Here is a 26259-nt window from a genome sequence, read left to right on the forward strand (position 1 = left end):
ACACACACACACACACACACACACACACACACACACACACACAAAAGAGTATGGGGGCTGGGAATGTGGCTTAATGGTAGAATGCTTGCCTAGCATGCATGAAGCCCTGGGTTCCATTCCTCAGTACCACATAAACACAAAAAGCCAGAAGTGGTGCTGTGGCTCAAGAGGTAGAGCACTGGCCTTGAGCAAAAGAAGCTCAGGGACAGTGCCCAGGCTGAGTTCAATCCCCAGGACTGGGAGAGGAGAGAGGGAGAAAGAGGGGGAGAGAGGGAGGGAGAAAGAGAGTGAAAGGGGGAGGGAGAAAGAGAGGGAGAGGGGGAGAGAGAGAGGGAGAGGAGGAGAGAAGGGGAGAGAGGGAGGGGGGAAAGGGGGGAAAGAGAGGGAGGGAGACAGGGAGACAGAGAGAGACAGAGACAGTCTTACGGACTTTCTTGCCCAGGCTGGTTTCAAACTGTGATCCTCAGATCCCAGCCTCCTGAGTAGATTACAGACATGAACCACTGTTGCCCAGCTTGAAATGACTCTTTGCTACCTGCTTAGTCAAATAAAAACTACACAAGTCCAAGTGAAGGGCTGGATAAGTTAGGAGGCAAACAGGATCAAAACAACTAGTATCTCGGTATTGTATTTCCAATACTATAAAAGTACTTAAAAATAGCTAATAATGAGGGCTGGAGACAGGGCTTACCTGGTAGAGTCCAATGTGCATGAAGTTATGTTCAAACCCCAACAAAAATAAAAGTTTGTGTCCTTACTATATACTCATAAATTCTAGCACTGTTACTTATATTGATTCATTATCCTCATGAAATGGTGAGACTGTGCAGATGCAGACTCTCAGAGGGTATCTCACCTATTCCTTTTAAACCATTCTCAACACTACATTTACACTACATCTAAATGAGATACTAATTTAACAATTTTTTTTTTCTTGGTCAGTCATGGGGCTTGAACTCTGGGCCTGGGCGCTGTCCCTCAGCTCTTCAGCTCAAAGCGAGTGCTCTACCACTTGAGCCACAGTGCCACTTCCTGTTTTCTGGTGGTTAATTGGAAATAAGAGCTTCAGAGACTTCCCTGGCCCCACTGGTTTTGAACCTTGATACTCATCTCAACCTCCTGAGTAGTTACGATTCCAAGTATGAGCTACCGATGCCCAGCCTAACAAAATAACAACGAAATAAGTTGTATGCATAGGCCCAACCAGTCTGCATTCACTTGTCTGATCAATTACTGTGCAGGAAACTGTCTCCCTATTTGAGCTATCTCATTCTGGAGAGAATCTAGTAGTTAGCCTGAAAGCTAACTACTCCACATTTCCTCCTAGGGCCCAGACTGCCACCTAGTGGCTACAGTAAGCATTGTCATCATTACAATAAAAAAACAGTATCTGTTCAAATGTGTCATTTTCTTTTTTTTTTTTTTGGTTGGTTGTGGGGCTTGAACTCTAGTCCTGGGGACTGTCCCTCAAGCTCATCAGCTCAAGGCAAGCACTCTACCACTACTTCCAGTTTTCTGAGTGGTTTACTCAAGACAAGAGTCTCACAGACTTTCCTATCCAGGCTGGCTTTGAACCATGATCCTCATATGTCAGACTCCTGAATAATTAGGATTATAGGTGTGAGCCACCGACATCCATCAAATGTGTCATTTTCTCCCTCTCCCCTAGCGATGGAACCTGGAACCCAACTTTCACATTGCTAGGCAAAGGCTCTGAGTTATAACTCATCCCAAGACATGTCAATTTTCAGTTAATCTGGTGTGGAAATACAAAGCAAAAATTCTTTGCATTATTAACATTTTATTAATTTTTTAAATATGTGATTTGTGATATTGGCATTTTCAACCAAAAACTTACGTTTTACCCATGAGGTTCCTATACAAGTTCCCCACAAATGTCACTCCAGCACTGTATGAACACAAATCAGAAGCCTACTGTCAACTGAAAATGCTATGAGTCGTAATGCTTGCTTAGCAAGGCACTGCTCAGGTCAAAAATGGCCTGGCAAAAAGCCCAGGGAGGGTTGGGAAGGTGGCTCAATGGTAGAGTGCTTGCCTTGCATACTTGAGACCCTGGATTCAATTTCCCAGCACCACATAAGCAGAAAAAGCCAGAAGTGGCGCTGTAGTAGTAGATTGCTAGTCTTGAGCTGCAGAGCTGAGGGACAGCGCCCAGGCCAAGTTCAGGCCCATGACCAACAAAAAAAAAAAAAAAGCTCAGGGACAGTGCTCAGGCCCTGAGGTTCAAGCCCCAGGTTTGGCGCACAAAAATAAATAAATAAATACTACAAATTTATAGTAAAACTTCAGTTTATTTGCTTACAGAGGAATTTCAATCTAAAAAAGCCAAGAAATTTCTCACCCTAAACACTTTGCTTTACATTATAAATACCAATAAAAATATAGCTGGGCAATAGTGGTTCATGCCTGTAATACCACTTAGGAGGTTAAGATCTGCAGTTCAAGACCAGCCCAGGCAGAAAACAGTCCATGAGATTCTTAGCTCCAATTAACCACCAGAAAACCACAAGTGATGCTGTAGCTCGAAGTGGTAAGAGAACTAGCCTTGAGCAAAAAGCTAAGGGGCAGCATGCAGGCCTGAGTTCAAGCCCCATAACTGACAAAAAACCCACTAAAATACAAAATATAGGCATTATATATTTGAAGTAGAGTAACATTTAGTACACTGCAACAAAACAAAACATTATCTTTCAATTCTCACATTTACAGTTGGGCCTGGCACACACTCAGCAGACTGAATCAGGAACAGCCTAAGCTCTGCAGTCAGACCCTATCTCAAAAAAACTGAACAAAATCAAACAAAAAACCTTTATTTGATGTAGGAACCACCTGTTGTTTCTAGGAATTGATGATATTGAAAAAGCATTTAATATTTAAATTATAGCTGCATTATAAATATAAATCTTAATCATCCTAAAACTAATATACTTGTAAACTAAAAGTACAAAGACTCACCTTCATCCACAGAAAACTGACAGCTCTTATCATTGAAGAAAAGTATTTTTTTCTTGTCAGGACGATTAACCATTAGTATCTGGTCTCCTAAAGCCTTAAACATAAAAGAACTTTTCAGTAAACTCCATTTTACCTCGGGAAACAATTGAGTTGCACAACAAAAGCCTCCTTTTAACTTGCAGCAGGCCATTTGGGTCTATGGCACTAGTTTGTTTCTGAGAGTTCTATTTTTAAGGATGGACATTTTGTTGTATTATACTTAGAAGTCCTCCAAAGAGCTACAATAAAACTCAGTTACTATTTGGGTCTAGTGGAGTCTTACTATGCTAAGATCGCTGTCCTCTATTTGAAATAGTTTACTACTTTATCATTATCCATTCTTTCCAACAGAGCTTTTCAGAAGCTCACATACCATGAAGTGGAAGAATGCCTGACTCATCTAGAGCTGTAAGGCAATAGCAAAAGCAATAGTCAGCTTTTGTTTTCTCACTGCATTGCCCCAAATACTTCATTAGCTTTCCAGAAGCTAAAGAAGGCTACAGAAGGCTCTGCTGTCTAGAAGTTTTGACTGTAAATACTTGATAGTACAGAACAAAGACCACAAAGAAATAAGGCATTGTCGAAGACATGTACCCTGGCTACATTTTTCTCTTTTTCAGATTTTTTTTTGTTATAACATTTATAGACGAGATGTGTATAATGATCCTAACATCTTCATTCAGAGGAGAATCCAGACATAGTTGAAATGACAGTAACAAAAAAGAGAACAAAGCCGAGCACTAGTGGCTTACACCTGTAATCCTAGCTACTCAGGAGGCTAAGAGTTCAAAGCCAGCCAGGGCAGGAAAGTCTGTGAGACTCTTATCTCCAACTAAATCACAGAAAAAGCCTCAAGTCTGTAGCTTAAGCGGTAGCTAGCCTTGAGCAAAAGGAGCTCAGAGACAGCACCTAGACTCAAGAGCTCAAGCTTCAGGACCAGGGGGAAAAAAAATGTTTCTAGGGCTGGGAAGGTGGCTCAGTGGTAGAGTGTTTGTCTTGCATGTATGAAGCCCTGGATTTGATTCCTCAGCACCATATAAGCAGAAAAAGCCAGAAGTGACACTGTGGCTCAAGTGGCAGACTGCTAGCCTTGAGCTGAAGAGCTGAGGGACAGCACCCAGGCTCAGAGTTCAGGTCCCATGACTGACAAAAAAAAAAAGTTTCTACACAGTATTATATAAATATATATATACATTTAAAAGTTTAAAAAAATTAAAAGGAAGGAATTCTCGACTAGCTTGTACTTTACCCAGAGGTTCATCACACACAGTTTTTTTGTTTTCTTTGTAGGTCAGTTGTGGAGCTTGAACTCTAGGCCTAGTACTGTCTGAGCTTTTTTGCTCAACGCTAACACTCTTACCACTTTTGAGCCACAGTTCCACTTCCTGTTTTCTGGTGGTTAACTGGGGATAAGAGTCTCATGGACTTTTCTGCCCAGGCTGGCTTTGAATCACAATCCTCAGATCTCAGCCTCCTGAGTAGCTAGGATTGCCAGCGTGAGCCACTGGCACCTAGCTTCACACAAAGTTTTGTGTAAGCGTCTTTAACACTTCGCTCTGTTAAGGGAATAGCATTTGCCAAAACTTACTAGATATAGAGGTTCATTGCATTAAAATCTTATTTATCTTGTATTTCTCTCTAGTCCCTGCTAAGTTCTTATTAAAATTTCTAATAAAGCGCTTTGCACCATAATTTTATACTTATGTAAAATATTCCTAAAATGCTGGGTGCTGGTGGCTCATGCCTATAATCCTAGCTATTCAGGAGGCTGAGATCTGAGGATTGTGGTTTGAAGTCAGTGTGGGCAGGAAAAGTCCATGAGACTTTTATCTCCAATTAACCACCAAAAATCCAGAAGTGGCACTGTGGCTCAAAGTGGTAGAGTGCTAGCCTTAAGCAGAAAGGCTCACAGACAGTACCCAGGCCTTGCGATCAAATTCTACAACCAACCTATTTATCTATTCCTAAAATGTTTAATATATTTTAAGATTGTAGTACTCATGAATTGGAAAACTTCTGTTTTTCTTTTTTTTTCACCCCCCAGCAAACTTCTGTTTTTCAATAGTGTTAAAATGTCAATCATACTCAAGCAAAACATTACTCACTACAACCTCACATATATTGTTGGAGACTTTAAAAATAATTCATTTCTTAAATATATTTCAATCATGAAGTTACCTTGACAGCTTTCTGGGAATTAGGAAGTCCTTCTTCTATGTCCTCTAAAAGAATTCCCCCTAACCCTCGCTGATCATGCTGATCCAAGAGGCGAAGGAGGGCTTTCTTATCTTTTAAGTTGTGCTTGGGCTTGAAGGCGTATTTTCCATCTATTACTTCAATTTTGGGATTGTTTACTAAAGCCTGTAACAGTGACACAATTTGGATGGTCAAAAAAGGACACTTCATATCTGTTCTTAAATGTGAACAGCAATCAATACAGAGACAAGCTAAAAGTGCATTTTAACCATCACATCCAAAACACTAGACATCAGAATCCCACAACAACAGCTAACCCCTCAGCTAACCCCCTCAGCATGGGGCTGTTTTAATTTTTTTAATTATCACAACTGCTTTGAAGAAAGCTTAACTTACATTCTTTCAGAACTTAAACTGAGTAAGAATAAAATACCTATTCATATTAAGTGACAAAGTAAACTGGACATTACCCATCCCATATCTGAAGTTTAATTACAGTATACTGGCATGTCCATGAGGACACTGCTCTGGAATAAAGAACCAATAACCAGACTCCCTACATGCTACCTGCTGCATAGTTAATGGCCAAATAAGTGCCAGAAGACTATCAGCTTCAATAATACTGATAGACTACATCATTTTACATTATAAGAACCAAACACTACATTTCTCTTGATAAAATAAATTGAATTATATTATGAAAACTGTATTTTTGTTTGAGACAGGAGGAGCCCAGACTGGACTGGAACTTGCAGCCCTCCTGCCTCAACCTCCCATGCACCAAGATTTCAAACATGTGCCCGGGCTACATGTGTTCTTTTCTCTTTTTCAGTTTTTTTGTTTATATATATGATATTAGATAAGATATAGAATAATACATTGTATATATATATATGCATATATATACACATACATATACTTTTCTATCACTAAGTCAAAGCTCTACTTCTGGCTCTTTTAGGAGATAGTTTATTGGAGGGGGCTAGGAAGGTAGCTCAGCGGTAGAGAGCTTGCCTTGCATGCATGAGGCCCTGGGTTCGATTCCTCAGCACCACATAAGCAAAAAAGAAAAAAACCAGAAGTGGCACTGTAGCTCAAGTGGTAGAGCGCTAGCCTTGAGCTGAAGAACTGAGGGACAGCGCCCAGGCCCAGAGTTCAGGCCCCCTGACTAGACCCAAAAAAAAAAAAAAAAAACTCACAGACTTTCCTTCTCACGCCATCTTTGAATCTGATCCTCAGATCTTAGCCTCTTGAGTAGCTAGGATTATAGGTTTGAGCCACTAGTCCCTGGCATACTTTTGTTTCTTGAGACAGGGTCTCACCATATATCTTAAGCTGTCCTGGAACTTGATATTTAGCCCAAACTGGCCTTGAACTCATAACCCTCCTACCTCAGCCTCCCTACTCCTGTGTGTGCCATGGTAACTAGCTCACTTTGGATCTTTAGAATTTGACACTGGTCTCAAACAATAATCTCCTTTGTCATCATTTAATATAGACCCACAAGAAAATAGTTTAAAATGTTATTCATAAGCTGGGCGCTGGTGGCTCATGCCTGTAATCCTAGCAGGCCGAGATCTGAGGACTGTGGTTCAAATCCAGCCCAGGCAAGAAAGTTTGTGAGACTCATCTCCAATTAAAACCAGAAGTGGCACTGTGGCTCAAGTGGTAGAGCACTAGTCCTAAGTGAGAAAGCTCAGGGACAGTGCCCAGGTCTTAGAGTCCAAGCCTCACAACAACAACGAAGTTTTTCATTTCCAAATTATCATGGTATGTGTGTTGGGCTTCCTTCAAATGGAGTGTAAATGTTCATGAAAATAATTTATATAACTACAGTAATAGTATAATAAAGTAACTTGCTATCCCTCTAGTATGTTACACCTAAAATTTTTTAAGCATGTCTTAAAAAATGCAATTTACAAGTATGTAAACTATAAATACACTCAAAATACACCAATTAATCTGAAAATCAAAGTGAAATTGGTACCTTGACTTCTTCACAAATTTTATGCTGAAGTCTAAACTCTTAAGATTTAAGTAAATACATACTTAAAATTATGGTGAAACTACTAAGCCCAAACTACTCATAGAAATGTTTAAAACAAAAAAAGTTGGATATAGTGACTCATTCCTGCAATTCTAGCTTCCCAGGATGCTTTGTTCATGTCCAGCCTAGGTCACAAAGTTCACAAGACCTCTTCTCAACCCACAGGGTATAGCACAAGCCTGATATCCTAAACTTTCTGAGATGCTGAGATTGGGAGGGCTGTGGTCCCAGGCCAGCCTGGGAAGAAAAGTCTACCAGATTTTATCTTAATGAAGAAATGGGTAAGGTGGCATGTGCCTGGCATCTTCAGCAACTATAAGAAGCCTAAAAATAGGCAGAATGTGGTCCAGACATATACCTGGGTAGGAAGCAGGCCCTATCTTAAAGATAACCTGAAAAAAACAGGGCTGGAGACTTGGCTCACTGATAAAGAGTACCTGCCTAGGAAAGGTGAGTTCAAATTCTAGCACTGAAAAAAATCTACATCACTTCTTTAATAAAGAGCACTAATATCAAGCATTAATCAGAATTCCCTATACCAAGAATGCTGAAGGTGAGGGCATGATTCTGAGGAAGAGTGCTTTGCACAGAGGCCCTGGGTTTAATCAGTATCAACACACACACATACACAAGAAAAACAGAAATCCTCTAGCTACAGCAATTATGTCTTCATAATTGACTGCTCCTTTGACAATATTAGCCTATTCATACCTCAGTCATTAGCCATTGTTTCTGCTTGAGTCCAATGTCTAAATGCTGGGTTTCATCCAAAATCTCTTCTAATGTCAGAGGGTGTGTATCTCCTCGCTGGTGCCGAGTCTACAAAGGGAAGAAGTGATAATTACAAGCTTTTTTAAATGCTAGAGGCAGATGCATTAAATCGAAGTTATACAGAAGATCTATCTTTTTAGGAATGTGGAATATGCTTTTGAGGCAGTGTGACCAGAGTGAAGAGGAACATGGACTATGAAACCATACAGAATTGGACTTAAAACTCCTGGCTAGATGAAATTCAAAGTAAACTGAGTGCAGTTATTTGTAACTCATATCACATAGAATTAACCTAACAGAAGAATGTGAACAGAGAATGCAGACAAACACAAAAAGATTAAACTTATACCAAGAAATGTCTCACCTCTCAGACTATTGGTCAGTGTACAATATAGTATAAGCATCAGAAAAAGCAAAATGAGGCCAGACACAGTGACTGTAATTCGAGACACATGGGAGATGGAGGCCAGAGAAGCATCATTTGAGGCCAGCCTGAGCAAAAATGTTGGGTATGGAGGTACATGCCTGTCATTCTAGCTGGTTGAGAAGCAAAAAGAGGAGAATTATATAGTCCAGGCTGGCAAAAGCAGAACTTATCTATCCCAAAAATACAAGCCAGGTGTCAGTGGCTCACACCTACAATCCTAACTACTCAGAAGGCTGAGATCTGAGGATTGCAGTTCAAAGCCAGCCTGGGCAGAAAGTCTATGAGACTCTTATCTCCAATTAACCAACAGAATAACCAGAAGTGGAGCTGTGGCTCAAAGTGGGAGAGTGCTAGTCTTGAGCAAAATAGCCCTAGGACAGCACCCAGGCCCTGAGTTCAAGCCCCATGACCAACCCCCACTTCCCCCCCAAAAAAGTAAACAAAAGGGGCTAGAGGAGGCAGAAGTAGTACATTCAAAAGTACATTGATGGGGGCTGGGAAGGTGGCTCAGTGGTAGAGTGCTTGCCTTGCATACATGAGACTCTGGATTCAATTCCTCAGTATCACATAAGCAGAAAAAGCCAGAAGCAGCGATGTGGCAGAGCACTGAAGAGCTCAGGGACAAGAGTTCAGGCCTCACAACCAACAAAAGAAAAAAAAAAAGTACATTGATGAAAGTGGCGCTGTGGCTCAAGTGGTGGAGCGCTGGCCTTGAGCTGAAGACTCAGGGACAGCACCTAGGCCCAGAGTTAAAGCCCCACAACCAACCAGAAAAAAAAAAGGTACATTGATGGGGGCTGGGAAGGTGGCTCAATGGTAGAGTGCTTGCCTTGCATGCATGAGGCCCTGGATTCGATTCCTTAGCACCACATAAGCAGAAAAAGCTGGAATGATGCTATGGATCAAGTGGTAGAGTGCTAGCCTTGAGCTGAAGGACAACGCCCAGGCCCAGAGTTCAGGCCCCACAACTGACAAAAAAAGAAAAAGTACATTGATATTCTGAACAAAAGAAATTAGCTGAGGGAGGGAAGGGATAGTGCGAGAAAAACAAAGGAGTTTGACAACAAATGTTTTCATTGCCTTACTCATGTAACTATACCCCCTCTGTACAGCATCTTTGCAATAAAATAAAATTTTAAAAAAATGTATTAGCTATTATCAAACCATAAGAAGACATAAAATAGCCAGGAATGGGCATGATTCACTCCTCTAGAGATAGAGACAGAGTATCTGAGGTTGAGGACAACCCAGGGAAAATGTTAGTAAGACCCTATCTTGCTTAGCAAGCATAATACCCTGAGTTCAAACCCAAGTAATGCCAGAAAGGAAAGAGAAGAGATTCAGTCGTAAAGACTAGGAATGTAGTTCAGTGGTGCTGCCACAGTGACTGGTAAATTAAGAGGTTATCAACTACCTGGGTGCATTCATTCTTAAATGATTGATTTAAATAATATACTTCAAGTAATATAAATTAAGCACATCAACTGCTGTAATGCTATTTAATAAGAATACAAAGGCTATCAATGCTTTTTAGTTTTATTAGACATAGGCACCATATACTTTTAAACTATGCATGTTGAAAATGCAAATTTTGATGCATTTCAACAGGTATAATACAAATGTAAATTTGTATAAAATTTTTTTAAATCCCACTCCTTTTGCCAAAAAGTTAAATAAGATTGTTGTTAGCTGAGGAAAGTACTTACTTTCATGTAATTCACAATCTTAGCAAGTACACCAAACTTATATCCAGAGCTTCCAGATAGAGCTTTCAAGTTAAATGATCCATTGCTATGATCTGGAAATGAAGTTCAAAAAATAAGAACATTTTTATATTATGGTTTTTAGGCAATGAAAAAATAATTTTAATGCTGGTAAAATATTGTGTTTGAATTTTTAAATGAATTCTAACCTGTAAAATCTTGATAAAAAGTACAAAATCTAGCCAGGCGCTGGTGGCTCACGCCTGTAATCCTAGCTACTCAGGAGGCTGAGATCTGAGGATCGTGGTTCAAACCCAGCCTGGGCAGGAAAGTCCGTGAGACTGTTTTTTTTTGTCAGTCGTGGGACTTGAACTCTGGGCCTGAGCACTGTCCCTCAGCTCTTCAGCTCAAGGCGAGCGCTCTACCACTTGAGCTAAAGCACCGCTTCCGGTCTTCTGGTGGTTTATTGGAGATAAGAGTCTCACATCTGGGCTGGCTTTGAACCGTGATCCTCAGATCTCAGCCTCCTGAGTAGCTAGGATTACAGGCATGAGCCACCAATGCCCAGCCTCATGAGATTCTTATCTCCAATAAACCACTAGAAAACTGTTAGTGGTACTGTGGCTCAAGCAGTAGAGCACTCACCTTGAGCTGAAGAGCTCAGGGACAGCACCCAAGCCCAGAGTTCAAGCCCCAGGACCGACTGAAAAAAAAAGTACAAAATCTTTGCATGCATATTAAATTGTCAATGTTGTAAGAGTAGAAATAAAATATAGGGGCTGGGGAGGTGGCTCAGTGGTAGAGCGCTTGCCTTGCATGCATGATGCCCTGGGTTCGATTCCTCAGCACCACATAAGCAAAAAGAAAAAAAGCCGGGAAGTGGTGCTGTGGCTCAAGTGGTAGAGCGCTAGCCTTGAGCTGAAGAGCTGAGGTACAGCTCCCAGGCCCAGAGTTCAGGCCCCACGACCGGACCCAAAAAAAAAAAAGAAAGAAAATATAAATAAAGCCTGGGAGGCTGTGTGATAGTTTATATTGTAATTCTCACTACTCGAGGGAAGATGAGGAGTACTGTGGTTCTAGGCCAGCCTGGACAAAAAAAAAATGTTCATCTGTCATCTAAGTTGCATGAGAAACAGAGAATTGTGGTCCAGGCAAAGCATGACATCTGATCCCCAAAATACCCAAAACAGCTAAAGCAAAAATGAGCTTAGGGTATGACTCAAATGGTAGTGTGTCTGCAAAACACAAGAGTCCTTGAAATAGCCGGGCGCTGGTGGATCGAGGTTCAAAGCCAGCCCGGGCAGGAAAGACCGTGAGATTCCTATCTCCAATAAACCACCAGAAAACCGGAAGTGGCGCTGTAGCTCAAGTGGCAGAGCACTCGCCTTGAGCTGAAGAGCTAAGGGACAGCGCCCAGGCCCAGAGTTCAAGCCCCACGACCGACAAAAAAAAAAAGTCCTTGAAATAAACCCCCAGTACCACCACAAAAATATACCTACATGTTACAGACCACAGATGTAGCTTGATGTTAGAGAAATTACCTAACATGATGCACAAGGCCCCAAGTTCAATCCCTAGCATTCCTCCATACACACAAGTATGACAACAATGTGGTTCGCATATGTGTGTGCAGGAGATCAAATCCAGGGCCCTGAACACATTTGGCAAGAGTTCTATCAATGAGAAATATCCCTTTACTAAAAATAAACTTTTTATAAGTACCTAGTATACTGTTACTTTACATTTTATTAGAATCCTCCATAATCAGGAAAGAGAACGCAACAGTCTGTAGTTTGTATATGTTTATTATGTGCATAATATATACATACATATATGTGTATATCTACATAGATACACACACACATAGTTCAAAGCTAGCACTCTACCACTTGAGCCATGGCTCTTTTGGGTGGTCAACTGATGAATAATGTCATGGACTTTCCCTCAATAATCAGATCTCAGCCTTCTGAGTTGCTAGGATTTACAGGTTAAGCCATTGATGCCCATTTAATAAGGCTTTTCTAACAGCCTTAAAAACACCAGAAATAGGGCTAGGAAGGCAGTTCAGTGGTAGAGTGCTTGCCTTGCATGCATGAGGACCTGAGTTTGATTCCTCAGCACCACATAAGCAGAAAAAGCCAGAAGTGGCGCTGTGTCTCAAGTGGTAGAGCCCTAGCCTTGAGCTGAAGAGCTCAAGGGACAGTACCCAGGCCCAGAGTTCAGGCCCCACAACTGACCAAAAAAAAAAAAAAAAAAAACACCAGAAATAGTAGATTCTGTTTCAGAAATCTCTATGGAAGATTTCAGAACATCTGACCATTTCACTGCCTTACAGACAGAAACCCTAGGCCTCATGTCATCAACTGGATGCCACTAGTTACAGACAAAATCCCATCACAAATTCTAGAAAAACATCTCAGAAGTACACATTCTATTAGAAAGACATGAGATCAGATTTGATAAAGTTCCCATGTGACTGATCCACAGAGAAGTTAAATAATGAAGGTTGGAGAGCCAATCTCTGGCATCAGTTTGGTAATAATCATTTAAACAAAAGATGAGATTACAACAACCGCAAGTCAAATGTAACAACTGTCAGTATCCAGAAATACAGCTTCTAGATGGAAATATATACTCCTTTGTGATTAGTGAAATTATTAAACATGCTTTTTTGATACAAAAATGAAACATCACATACAATCATGCCTTAAAAAAACTTTATTGTTATTTGACAAATAGCTTATCTGGTGTGTGGAAGTCTAAAATGTTCCTTAAAGTAACAATAATACTAACAGTGCTTTACCAAAAGTTTTTACAATTTCATGAGGCAAGCAGGAAATGTTTGTTTTCTACTGATCCCTACTTTATCCTGCTATAAGAAAATAAATTTGCCGGGCGCCAGTGGATCACACCCATAATTGAAACTACTCAGGCGACTGAGATCTGAGGATTGCGGTTCAAAGCCAGCCCAGGCAGAAAAGTCCATGAGACTTTTATCTCCAATGAACCACTCAGAAAACTAGAAGTGGCACTGTGGCTGAAGTAGTAGAGTGCTTGCCTTGAGCTAAAGAGTTCAAGGACAGCGCCCAGGCCCAGAGTTCAAGCCCCACGAACAAGAGAGAGAAAGAGAGAGGGAGGGAGAGGGAGGGAGGGGAGAGAGAGAGGAAAGAAAGAAAGAGAGAGAGAGAGAAAGAAAGAAAGGAGGGAGGGAGGGAAGGAGGGAGGGAGGGAGGGAGAGAGGGAGGGAGGAGAAAGAAAGATGGGGTGGAAAGCAATCTACAGATTTAAACCAATCCCCCTTAGTTATCCTTCACAGAAATAGAAAAATCAATCCTGAAATTCAAATGGAAACATTAAAGATCCAGAATACTATAAGTAATCCTGAGCAACACTATAGGTATCACAATACCAGACTTCAAATACTACAGATCCATAGTAACAAAACAGCATGGTACTGGCACAAAAACATGTGGTCCAATAGAAGACCTAAAAATAAACCCACAATGCTAGAGACATCTGATTTTTTTTTTTTTGCAAAGTCTACATTGTAAGTTGAAGAAAAGACAGCCTCTTCAACATGGTGCTGTGAAAACTGAACATCCATATCCAGTTTCCAACAGAAGGCTGAAACTAGACCCCTACCTCCTACCCTGTAAAAATACCAATTCAAAATGAACCAAAGATTTTTCATAGGTGGAGGGCAGAGGGGAGACTGGTGTTTGAACTCAGAGCGTACCAGGTAGGCACTTTTATCATTTAAGCCCAACTCCCAGCTCTGGATCAAAGATCTTAATGTGAAATCTGAAACTTGGAAAACTACATGAGAATATAGGAAAAACACTGGAAGACACAGCATAGGCATTTTCTGAACAGGATTCCAATAGCTCAGGAAATAAAAGCAAGAAATGACAAATGGGATTACATCCAATTTTACAGTTTTTGCCCAGCAAAACAAACAACTACCAGAATGAAGAGACAACCCAGAATACAAAAATACCTTTAGCTAAGCTGGGCGCTGGTGGCTCATGCCTGTAATCCTAGCTACTCAGGAGGCTGAGATCTGAGGATCACAATTCAAAGCCAGCGTGGGCAGGAAACCACCAGAAAATCGGAAGTGGCACTGTGGCTCTGGTAGAGCTCTAGCCTTGAACTGAAGAGCTGAGGGACATCACCCAGGCCCAGAGATCAAGCCCCACAACCAACCAAAAAAAAAAAAAAGTACCATTAGCTATTCATCAGATAATGGATTAAATATTTAGAATATATAGAGTTCATAAAATTAACCAATAGAATAAGCCAATAAATGAGCAAGTGAGTTGAACATATAGTTCTTGGAAATAAAAATAGCTAATAAATACAAGGAAAGCTCTTCAACACCCTTTGCCATAAAAGAAATAAAAATGGAAACTACAATGATTCTCTAATCTCCCTCCAGTCAGAATGGCAATCAGGAAACTAAGGCAGGAACCAATGGCTCATACATGGAATACTAACTTTATAGGAGGCTGATCTGAGGATCAGCTAGAGCAGAAAAATAATTTTATCTCCAATTAACCTGCAAAAACTGGAAGCAGAAGTAGAGCGGTAGTTCAAAGGGTAGAGTACCAGCCCTAGTACCAGCTAAAGGGGAACATACTGGTCCTGAGTTCAAACCCCCAGTACAGGCATACAAAAAAAAAGTACTGGTCTTGATTTGAGGGGAAAAAATGAAAGAAGAACCCTTATGTGCTGACAATGAGAATATAAATTAGTACAGCTATTATAAAAATCAGTGTGAAAAGTTCCTCAAAAACCTAAAAAAACTAAAAACACTGCCTGACACTAGTGGCTCACGCCTGTAATCCTAACTACTCAGGAGGTTGAGATCTGAGGATCACAGTTCAAAGCCAGTCTTGGCAGGAAAGTCCATGAGACTTATCTCTAATAAACGACCAGAAAACTGGAACTGGTGCTGTGGCTCAAGTGGTAGAGCGCTAGCCTTGAGCTGAAGAGCTAAGGAACAGCACCCAGGGCATAGTTCAAGCTCCACAACCAAAAAACTCTAAAAACAGCCTATCTTATGACCCCACAATAGTTTTGGGCATATATCCAAAGACATGTTAACTCAATATGTAAAAGAGATACTTGCATATCCATAGTTATCACAGCAACCAATGAATAAAAAAATTGTAGAACCAACACAGCATGGATACTATTACACTATAAAGAAGAATAAAATGTCATTTACAGGGAATGAATGGGACTAGAGATCATATTGAGCAAGCTAATCTCAAAAGGCCATATAGTCAATGTTTTCATTCATATGCAGAATCCAGGGCTAAATGGTAGCAATAACAGAATATAAGCATCAAAGGAGGACTGTTGGGGCGGGGGTGAATTGAGAGAGATGAGGGAGGAGAAGATACTAAGGAGTAAATGTGGTCAAAGTATTCTAGCTATTGTGATTTAGCATAAAATCTACTAAATATTGTTTATAGAGAGGAAAGGGGGTTAAATCTACTAAATTCTGTTTCCTTATTTTAATTTAGTTAAAAAAATATTAAGCTTAGGGCTTGGAAGGTGGCTCAGTGGTAGAGTGCTTGCCTTGCATGCATGAGGCCCTGGGTTCAATTCCGAAGTGGTGCTGTGGCTCAAGTGATAGAGTGCTAGCCTTGAGCTAAGAGCTGAGGGACAGTGCCCAGGCCCAGAGTTCAGGCCCCACGATCAACAAAAAAAAAAAAATTAAGCTTATCTATACTATGTATAAACTTACTGGGAAGACTATGAAAAGGAGAAAACAAGTATAGAAGACAAGAAGACAAGGACAAACACCAAGATGGGCACCAGCGGCTCACACCTCACTCTGAGGACTGAAACTCAAAGCCAGCCAGGGCAGGAAAGCATGAGACTCTTATCTCCAATTAGAAAAAAGCAGGAAATGGCACTGTGGCTCAAGTGCTAAAGAGTCTAGCCTTGAGCAAAAGGAGCTTAGGGACGGCAGTCAGGCCCAAAGATCAAACCTCGAGATCAGCAAAAAAAAAAATTAATTAATTAATTATGAACCAGTTTTGCTTACCAGAGGATTCCCAGTTCCTAACTCAATGTCACCTAGAGTCAATAAAGATATTTCCATGTACCCATTTATGGTCAGAGAAACTATCCTATCAAATTATATATGACTTAAATAATCTACACAGCAAAAAATTTACCTAGCTGTTGTTTTAGCAGCTACTCTCTTAATTAAAAATATAGATTTCACTTAGACCAAACTTGAAACAATACATCATAACTTAAAATATTCTAGCCCAGAGCCAGTGGTTCATACCTGTAGTACTTGCTACTCAAGAGGCTAAGATCTGAGGATCACAGTTCAAAGCCAGCCAGGGCAGGAAAAGTCCGTGAGACTCATCTCCAAATATCCACCAGAAAACCAGAAGTGGCACTGTGGCTCAACATAGTAGAGCACTACATTGGAGTGAAAAAGCTCAGAGACAGTGCTCAAGCCCCAAGTACAAGCACTATGGCTAACAAAAAAATATTCTATTACTGAACAATCAAAGGAGATGAGCTTGCCATTTAAAAATTTCATAGACCACTTTTTAAAATATAGGTACTGGGCTGGGAAAGTGGCTCAGTGGTAGAATGCTTGCCTTGCATGCATGAGGCCCTGGGTTCAATTCCTTAGCACCACATAAGCAGAAAAAGCCAGAAGTGGCGCTGTGGCTCAACTGGTAGAGCGCTTGCCTTGAGCTGAAGAGCTGAGGGACAGCACCCAGGCCCAGAGTTCAGGCCCCATGACCGGCAAAAAAATAAAATAAAATATAGGTAGTATAAACATGCTTTTATAACTTGCAAATGAAAAATCTTTTTCCTCAGAATTTCTTCTAAATTCAACCACTACATGGAAATAGTCATTCCAGAGGGCAAGATTTTTAAGTATTGAAAAAAAAAATTCATTTACAAGATTTTATGAGTCCCTGGGGGAAATGTCAAGCTGCCTGATTAACCTAGACTAGTTTCCTAGGTTACTACCTCTCATGATGTCTTCCAGCATTAGCATAGAAACAGTTATTGAAGGATGTGAAAAAAGGATGTCAAATTTGATAGTTAAAACACAAAGAATCACCAATTTGTTAGTAACTCACAAATGAAGGACAAAGAGAGAAAAGACAGAAAGAAAAAGGGCTGACAATTGATATCCCAAGACACCTCTATTTAAGTTTATGAATGATTTACTCTTCAGGGTAGCAGGACTTAATGCAAATGAAAGCAGAGGAAACTGTCGGCTGCACTGTGGTCCAACCAATAGCAGCACAGCTCCATCTTGGCTGTGCACTAGACTGCGTTACAAACAGACGATACCATCGCTTCAACAGCATCCTCCCAGACAAGAGGTAGGTTTATATGATCTCTTATTCAGCAGTCCATATCCTATGATGCAATGAGAAAATATTTTACCAGAAAATCACAGAAAGCCTTACTCCTACTAAAAGACTTAAAAAAAAAAAAACAATGTGCTTGATAGCATTTTATTATGAAAATATGAAGGCTGCCTTGTGCTGTCTGATAATACCATCTTACCATCTGTGCCTTAATGGAAAATTCATTACATTATGTATGAACCTGATCTATATGCAGACTTTAAGTAAACCAAACGTATTTGATGTTAACTGGTTACTGTTAATTTCATTTTTCTCGAGCAATTTCATTTCAGCAGTCCGATCTGGCTTAAACAAAGGATTTTTCTTAAAGAAAAATCTACACTGAAAGTAATCCCTGGACTAAAGCTTTCTGATTAAATGTGTATATTTTACTGACTGGTAAAAAAGCAGTTATAAGGAAGTTTATTTTTAACAAATACAGGAAAATAGTTCAAATATTATTTGACTTTGAATGAAGGTACAGAGAATGCCAAGAAATTCAATTTTTTATTTTTACATGAAATTAAGGCCATAAAATGTAACATTATGAGTTATACTGTAAGACAGAGCTTTAGATTTTCCTTAAGTTTTAATTAAAATTCCTCACAGATTATCTTACTATAAAATAGAAATCATGCTGTTAAGTGAAAATGTTTTTAGATTTAATTTTTTGATGACACAAAACGTTATTTATCATAGCATTTATATTTAATGTTGAGTTATTCTTACATTCATCCTGAGAACAAATACAGTTTTTTAAGATACATTTTAAAATAAAAATGTTCTAAAGAAAAACTGATTAAGGGAGGAGGGTAATTCTAGCTAATAAGATTATTTCATGGCTCAGAGCAATCATTCGTGTCTATCAAAAATTAGTATCAGCCACTGACCAAGTTTCTAATTTTATAGTATTAGAGCATGAAAAGATTGTTAGTAGATGCTAGAGGCTCCAGGGTACGATGTCTATACCAACCTAAAGATCCAACTTCTGCCCTTTACTTTGCTCAGTATGAAATCTTTTCAACAGTTTTGGTTTTTCATAATATCTATTTCCTAGGTAAGCATTCATTCAGCTAGCATTAAGTAGAGTATCTCTCCGCCAACTCCCAGGTTTGGCACAATAGGGTTAATTACCTAGAAACCATCCTGCTTGCCATATAAAATATGGGAGCCTAAACATAACAAGGAAATAAATTCATCAAATAAAACAATTCACAATACTTCATATATAAGGTATCTACAACAATTAGCATAAATAGAGATATCAGTTTCACCAATCCAACTTAGAGACAAGGCCCATGCCAAATAATTCAAACTTGAGTTGTTCTATATTTAAAAGCTATAATGATTAATCATATTTAAACAAAGCGATATGCTTAACAGCATCAAGGAATTCAGGGGGTTTTGCTTGGTTTTTGTCTGTCTTGGGCCTGAACTCTGGGCCTGGGCGCTGTGCCTCAGCTCTTCAGCTCAAGGCTAGTTAGTGCTCTACCACTTGAGTCACAGTACCACTTCTGGCCTTTTCTGCTTACCTGGTTCTAAGGAATTGCACCCAGGGCCTCAGGCATGCAAGGCAAGCACTCTACCACTGAGCCCCATTCCCTGCACGAATTCAAGTGTTTTTACCATGAATATAGCTAAGGCACAATTTTCTTTTCTGATCTGTCAGTGCTCCAGAAGAATTCCAAGTCCTATTACCATAAGTACTTTTGAAATAGGACGAAAAATAAGAAGGCAAGACACCAAAAGTACAAAACCAAAAGCATGCACTGCTAGCTGGGTATAATGTTATACTCCTGTGATCCAGCTACTTAAAAGGCAGAAGTAGAAGGATCACAGTTAGGGAGTCAACCCAGGCACAGTTAGTAGCTATCTATCTGAAAAACAAGCTTAAAAGGCAAAAGGAGTAGGGGTCTGTCTATGTGGTAGAGTGCCTATCTAATAAGCGCAAAGCACTGAGCTTAATACCTTGATACTGCAAATAAGCTTATAAACAATGAAAAATTATGCATTAAAATAATTAAAATATTTTTGCTTTAAAGCTTCCTGTTCCTAGAATGATTTTTTTTTCGGCCAGTCCTGGGGCTTGAACTCAAGAGCCTGGGCACTATCCCTGAGCTTGTTTTTGCTCAAGGCTAGCACTCTACCACTTGAGCCACTTCTGGCTTTTTCTGTTTATGTGGTACTGAGGAATCAAATCCAGAGCTTCATGCATGCTAGGCAAGCACTCTACCACTAAGCCACCTTCCCAACTCCTATAATGAAATTTTAAAGGGGAAAATCTACAAAAACATAAAATTAGCCAGGCACTAGTGGCTCACACCTGTAATCCTAGCTACTCAGGAGGGTGAGATCTGAGGATTGCAATTCAAAGCCAGTCCAGGCAGGAATGTCCATGAGACTCTTATCTCCAATTAACCACTCAGAAAAGAAGTGGTGCTTTAGCTCAAGCAGTAGAGTGCTAGCTTTGAGCTGAAGAGCTGAGGGACAGCACCCAGGCCCAGAGTTCAATCTCTACAACCGACCAAAAAAAAAAAAAAAAACTAAAACTATAGATAGATTTCTACCCTTCCCCCTGATTTTTTTTTTTTTTTTTGCCAGTCCTGGGGCTTGAACTCAGGGCCTAGATACTGTTCTTTAGTTTTTTTGCTTAAAGCCAGCACTCTACCACCTGAGCCACCGTACCACTTCTGGATTTTTCTGTTTATGTGGCACTGAGGTATTAATTCAGGGCTTCATGCATGCTAGAAATTCATGATACATTCCTAGCCCCCCATTTTTTTAAATAAATTTTTATTGAGATTAAGTGATTGCATAAATTTCACAGTACTGAGGGATAGTGATACTTAAAAGTTCAAACACATTTTAACTTTCACAAAGCAAATTGTCATTATCATGGTCTATAATGTTTGTGAATTCTATGAGCTTTGACAATACAACTATTTCTTCCACATGAGGTGATATGTACGTGTCTTTCCTTTTGCTTAGTGTAAGCTGTTCCCTCCTTCCCTCTCATTCCTTCCCTCTCATCACTGTCTTTGAGTTGCTTAGCTCATTTTCACCAATGTTCAGTCCAGTCCCCTATCTTTTAAAAACAAAAAAACTTTTTCTCTTGCTTTCTGAAGGCATGTTCACAGTATTCAATTAATATACATTTATATAATATGGTCAAAGATATAGTCTCAGGGAAGTGGCACTGTGGCTCAAGTGGTAGAGTACTCACCATGAGCTAAAGAGTTCAGGATGTGCCCAGGCCCAGAGTTCAAGTCCCATGACCAACAAAAATATATTTAGATCTATATAGATATATCGTCTCAGTCATTTGCCATTGGCTCACACCCATAATCCTAGCTGCTTAGAAGAGGAGGCTAAGATCTGAGGATCAATCTGAGGATCAAGGTTCAAAGCCTGCCAAGCCAGTCAAGTCCTTCAGACTCATCTCCAATTAACTATCAAAATGCTGGAAGTCAAACTGTGGCTCAAGAGGTAGAGAGCCAGCCTTGAGCAAAATAGCTCAAGGACCTAGCATGCACATGTATATACGTGCACACATGCATGCACATATACATAAGTCTCAGAATAGGAGAAATGTAAACATTCTAATAGTATGTCTTGGGGCTGGGAAGGTGGCTCAGTGGTAAAGTGCTTGCCTTGCATGCATGAAGCTCTGGGTTCGATTCCTCAGCACCACATAAGCAGAAAAAGCCGGAAGTGGCTCTGTGGCTCAAGTGATAGAGCACTAGCCTTGAGCTGAAGAGTTGAGGCACAGCGCCCAGGCCCAGAGTTCAGGCCCAGGACTGACAAAAAAATAAAAAATAAAAAAATAGTATGTCTCTGTTTTACATATGAAGTAAGCCTAATCCTCCAATATTTAGTCTTTACCTTAAATTTAAAACAAAAGATTGGAGTCTTTCTTTTGCAGGGCTGGGAATGTGGCTTAGTGGTAGAGTGCTTGGCTAGCATGCATGAAGCCTTGGGCTCGATTCCTTAGTACCACATACACAGAAAAAGCCAGAAGTGGTGCTATGGCTTAAGTGGAAGAGTGCTAGCACTGAGCAAAAGAATCTCAGGAACAGTGCCCGTGCCCTGAGTTCAAGCCCCAGAACTGGCAAAGAAACAGCACCAACTGAGAGACTCCTCAGAGCTAGGATTACACGTATACAATATCACAACCAACTTTAGCAGTGCCAAGATTCTTAAAAGAGCTCCAAAAGCTGAATATTTTTATGTATGTATGAGGTGACTCATATACCTTTACTCTTTTAGAGAAGCTGCATCAGAAAAATACCTGTTGTCATGAGGTGCTTGAAATTTGCTAAGCACCATGATTAAAATCAGAGTTTGCAACTCAGAAAAGATCAGATGCATTACCTATCAGGCATCCACACTAAGAAGCAACACTTACATTGTATTATTCTATGTCAATGACACCCCACAGCACAATGTAAAAGTGATACTTCCCAGAGTTGTACAAGGTACAAGCCCTGCTTTGCACAGAATGTTTTGAGGAGAAAGTACAAAAGATAAGTGGGTAATTTTAAAAAGCTGTCTATAGACAGCTTGAGATTACTGTAAAGGAAGTGATATGCTTAGATACAGTCTATGTAATTTTGTGTGTCCCTGAACAGAAGCAAGAAATTCAATTACTGCCCATTACATCATCAGCTGAAGGATTTTTTTAAAAGAAAACATGCATTTAAGCCTTTACTTTTGGCCTCACTTCCTAAGTTCACCCTTCAAAAGGCAGAAAGTATAAGTCTATCCAGAAAAGGAAAGGGATTTGCTAAGCAAATCACTTTGATTTAGAATAGAAAACTTAGAAAATATGTTATCAAACCCAAGGTTTTATCTATTTGTTAAGAAAGTAAATTTAAATAATTATATTGTTATGGTGTTGGAAGTTTTGGTGTAACAATAACATTGTACTTATATTTTACAATATTTCAATGTCTGGGATTTGCTTAAATAATCTAGGGGGGAGCAAGTTGAGTAGAAGGACCAGGAGTTCATAGATGAAGTGGTAGCATTAGCACCTGGAGTTTATAACAGACTGTTTTTGTAGTCCCTCAAAAGTTTTTTTTGGTCAGTCATGGGGCTTGAACTCGGGCCTGGGAGCTGCCTCTGAGCTCTTCAGCTCAAGGTGAGCTTTCTACCACTTGAACCAAAGCACCACTTCTGGTTTTCTGGTGGTTAATTGGAGATAAGAGTCTCACAGACTTTCCTGCCTGGGCTGGCTTTGAACCACAATCTCAACCTCCTGAGTAGCTAGGATTACAGGTGTGCCACCAGCACCCAATAAAAGTTTTCTTTATATAAAACACACACACAGATACCTCTAGCATTTGAAAAGTTGTTGGCACACAGTAGATAATAAAATTAGTTATAAGGGCTGGATACAGGTGACTCACACCTATAATACTAGCTGGGATCTAAGGGTAACAATTTAAAGCCAGCCTAAGCAGCAAAGCTTTTGAGATTGAAGTCTCTTATTCAGGTACAGATGGCTCATACCTGTAATCTGAATTTTAAAAAATGAGATTAGGAGGATGATCAGTTTGAGGCTAGCCTAGGCAGAAAAATTCTAGAGTCCCCCTTTTCAATGGTAGGAATCACTCCCTAGGCATGCACCCTTGAAAATAACTACCTCAAAAAAGGATTGGAAACATGGCTCACCAATGAAAGAGAGCATGGCTGGGCACCTGTGGCCCAAGCCTATAATGTCAGGAAGCTGAGAGCTGAGGATCTCAGTTCAAAGCCAGCCTGGGCAGAAAAGTCTATTAGACTCATCTCCAAGTACAGAAGTAGAGCTGTGCCTCAAGTGATAGAATGGTAGCGAAGAGCCAAAAAAAGAAAAGAAAAGAAAAGAAAATGCTTAGGGAGCTCTGCCCCCCGAGTTCAAGCTTGGCATACACACACACAGCTGCAAACACAGTACCACCAAAGTAAGAGAAAACTCTCTTCATTAAACCACCCAGCCTAAATTTTATTTTATCCTTATTCTTAAAATTGTCATTTGACTTCGATTTCTCCATTTTTTCATTTAGCTACAATTTCCTGGCTCAGATCACCTGTCATCATAGGTAAAAAGAGTGAAAATAAGACAGAAATACACAGAAGCTGAGAAGCCACAAGGGTAATGACAAAGCTTTCCAAGAAGCAATTTAAAGGATACAACCTTCAACTGCCAAGAGATTTTCAGATAGCAGATCAATGACCAGTACTGTGATCAAGTTTTAAACCAAGCCATGTTTGCTTCCTCACATAAACTATACATTCATATACAACTGATTTCCTTAGATGAACCTTTTTTGGGGGGGTTGGGGGTAGGGGAGCAGTTCTAGGGCTTGATTTCAGGGCCTGGGCATGTCCCTGAGCATGTTTGCTCAAGGGTAGCACTCTACCACTTGAGCCACAGTGCCACTTCTAGCTTTTTCTGTTTACTGAGGAATAGAACCCAGGGCTTCATGCATGCTAGGCAAGCACTCTACCACTAAGCCAACTTCCCAGCCCCTATATATTAATCTTAAACACAGCTATTTAGTTAACAAGTGATATATACAAAGCTAGAATACCAGCCAGACACTGATGGCTCATGCCTGTAATCCCAGCTATTTGGGAGATTGAGATATGAGAAGCAGGGAAGAAGCCAACCTGGCAGGGAAAATTTGTCACTCTTATCTCCAATTAATCACCAAAAAGCTGGAAGTAGAGCTGTGGCTCAAGGAGTAAAGCACCAGCCTTGAGCACAAAAGCTCAGGAACAGTACCCAGATCCTGAGTTCAAGCCCCAGGACCAGCACAAAAAAAGTGATACTAGAGTATCACTTATCACTTAAATATTCAGCATAGCCAGGCACTGGTGGCACACACACACCTGTAATCCTAGCTACCAGGAGGCTAAGATCTGAGGAACACAGTTCTGAGCCAGCCCAGGCAGTAAGACTCTTATTTCCAATTAATCACCAAAAAACCAGAAGTGGTGATGTGGCTCAAAGTAGTAGAGCACTAGCCCTGAGCAAAAAGACTCAGGGATAGAGCCCAGGCCCTGAGTTCAAACCTCATAAACCTCCCCCCCTCCAAAAAAAAAAAATTACTGGGCGCCAGTGGCTCTACCTATAATCCTAGCTACTAAGAAGACTGAGATCTGAGGATCAAGGTTCAAAGCCAGCCCCGGCAGGAAAGTCTGTGAGACTCATCTCCAATAAACAACCAGAAAACCAGAAGTGGCTCTGTAGCTCAAGTGATAGAGTGCTCACCTTGAGCTGAAGAGCTGAGGGACAATGCCCAGGCCCAAAATTCAAGCCCCATAACTGACAAACACACACACACACAATCAGCATAAATATACCAAAAAAATAAAAAAATACAGTCAATTCTATTATACAATAAAAATATCCATGGGCTGGGATGGTGGCTCAGTGGTAGAGCACTTGCCTTGCATGCCTGAGGCCCTAGGTTCGATTCCCCAGCACCACATAAGCAAAAAGAAAAAAGCTGGAAGTGGCGCTGTGGCTCAAGTGGTGGAGCGCTAGCCTTGAGCTGAAGAGCTGAGGGACAGCGCCCAGGCCCAGAGTTCAGGCCCCACGACTGGACCCAAAAAAAATAATAATAAATAAAAATATCCATAGCTGGGCTCTGGTGGCTCATGCCTGCAATCCTAGTTATACCAAAGGCTGAAATCTGAAGGAAGGATCACAGTTCAAAGGCCTTAGCAGAAAAGTCCTTAAGACTCGGTCTCCAAAATAACCAGCAAAAAGCTGGGCTGGAGGAATAGGCTCAGTGATAGAGCACCAGACAAAGATACAAACCCAACAAACTCCAGAGGACCAAAAAAGAATATTCACATCACCTATGTAAACCTATTCTCTACTTTTTTACAGTTTCAAAGGAGAATACAAGAAGTGAAGTCTCTAAGAATGGCTTCTAATCACTGGAATGAAACTACTACATCTGTTTATCAATACCTTGGTTTTCAAGTTCAAAAAATCTACCCATTTCATGATAACTGGAATACTGCCTGTTTTGTCATCCTGCTTTTATTTATATTCACTGTGGTATCCTTAGTAGTACTGGCTTTCCTTTACGAAGTGCTTGACTGCTGCTGCTGTGCAAAAAACAAAACGGTGAAAGATCTGAAGAGTGAACCTAACCCTCTCCGAAGTATGATGGACAACATCAGAAAACGTGAAACTGAAGTGGTCTAGACGACAGAAGATGAATAAAACCTTCAACAGCCTTTAACATCTTCTGAGGAGAAAAGTTCTTGATTATAAAGTTCCTGTTAGAACACTGATTCTGACTTTGAATGGTTAAGATTTATAGTAAAAGCAAAAGATACGTATTCACTTTGTGTATATCCCTTTCATTAAATATACAGTAAAACTTCATAAATATGACAGTAGCGACCTATTTAACGTGACGCAAAAAAAAAAAAACTGAATTAAGATTCTTAGGATTCGGGGACTGGGAAGGTGGCTCAGTGGTAGAGTGTTTGCCTTGCATGCATGAGGCCCTGGGTTCGATTACTCAGCACCACGTGAGCAAAAAGAAAAAGTCGGAAGTGGCACTGTAGTGGTAGAGCGCTAGCCTTGAGCTGAAGAGCTGAGGGACAGCGCCCAGGCTCAGAGTTCAGGCCCCATGACCGGACCCAAAAAAAAAAAAAGATTCTTAGGATTCAGGGGCTGGGAAGGTGGCTCCGGAG

General features: G+C 40.4%; 1 protein-coding gene across 4 annotated transcripts in view; it reads left to right on the forward strand.

Annotated features, from left to right (window-relative positions):
- Smim18 (small integral membrane protein 18) overlaps positions 1 to 25912 on the forward strand; it is a 64662-nt gene extending 38750 nt beyond the window's left edge. For 3 of the 4 annotated variants that reach the window (XM_013025711.1, XM_013025719.1, XM_013025726.1), the window contains exons 4-5: positions 17382 to 17532; positions 25439 to 25912. In XM_013025711.1, the coding sequence (XP_012881165.1) occupies positions 17382 to 17532; positions 25439 to 25762 (475 nt within the window). In that variant the 3' untranslated portion in view covers positions 25763 to 25912. Of the gene's footprint in view, positions 1 to 17381; positions 17533 to 23603; positions 23693 to 25438 lie in introns of those variants that run through there. The other variant, XM_013025734.1, reaches the window with a different exon arrangement.
- Positions 25913 to 26259: the final 347 nt, after the last annotated feature.

The sequence above is a fragment of the Dipodomys ordii genome, unplaced genomic scaffold, assembly GCF_000151885.1.
Source record: "Dipodomys ordii isolate 6190 unplaced genomic scaffold, Dord_2.0 Scaffold4, whole genome shotgun sequence".
NCBI classification, from domain to species: Eukaryota; Metazoa; Chordata; class Mammalia; order Rodentia; family Heteromyidae; genus Dipodomys; species Dipodomys ordii.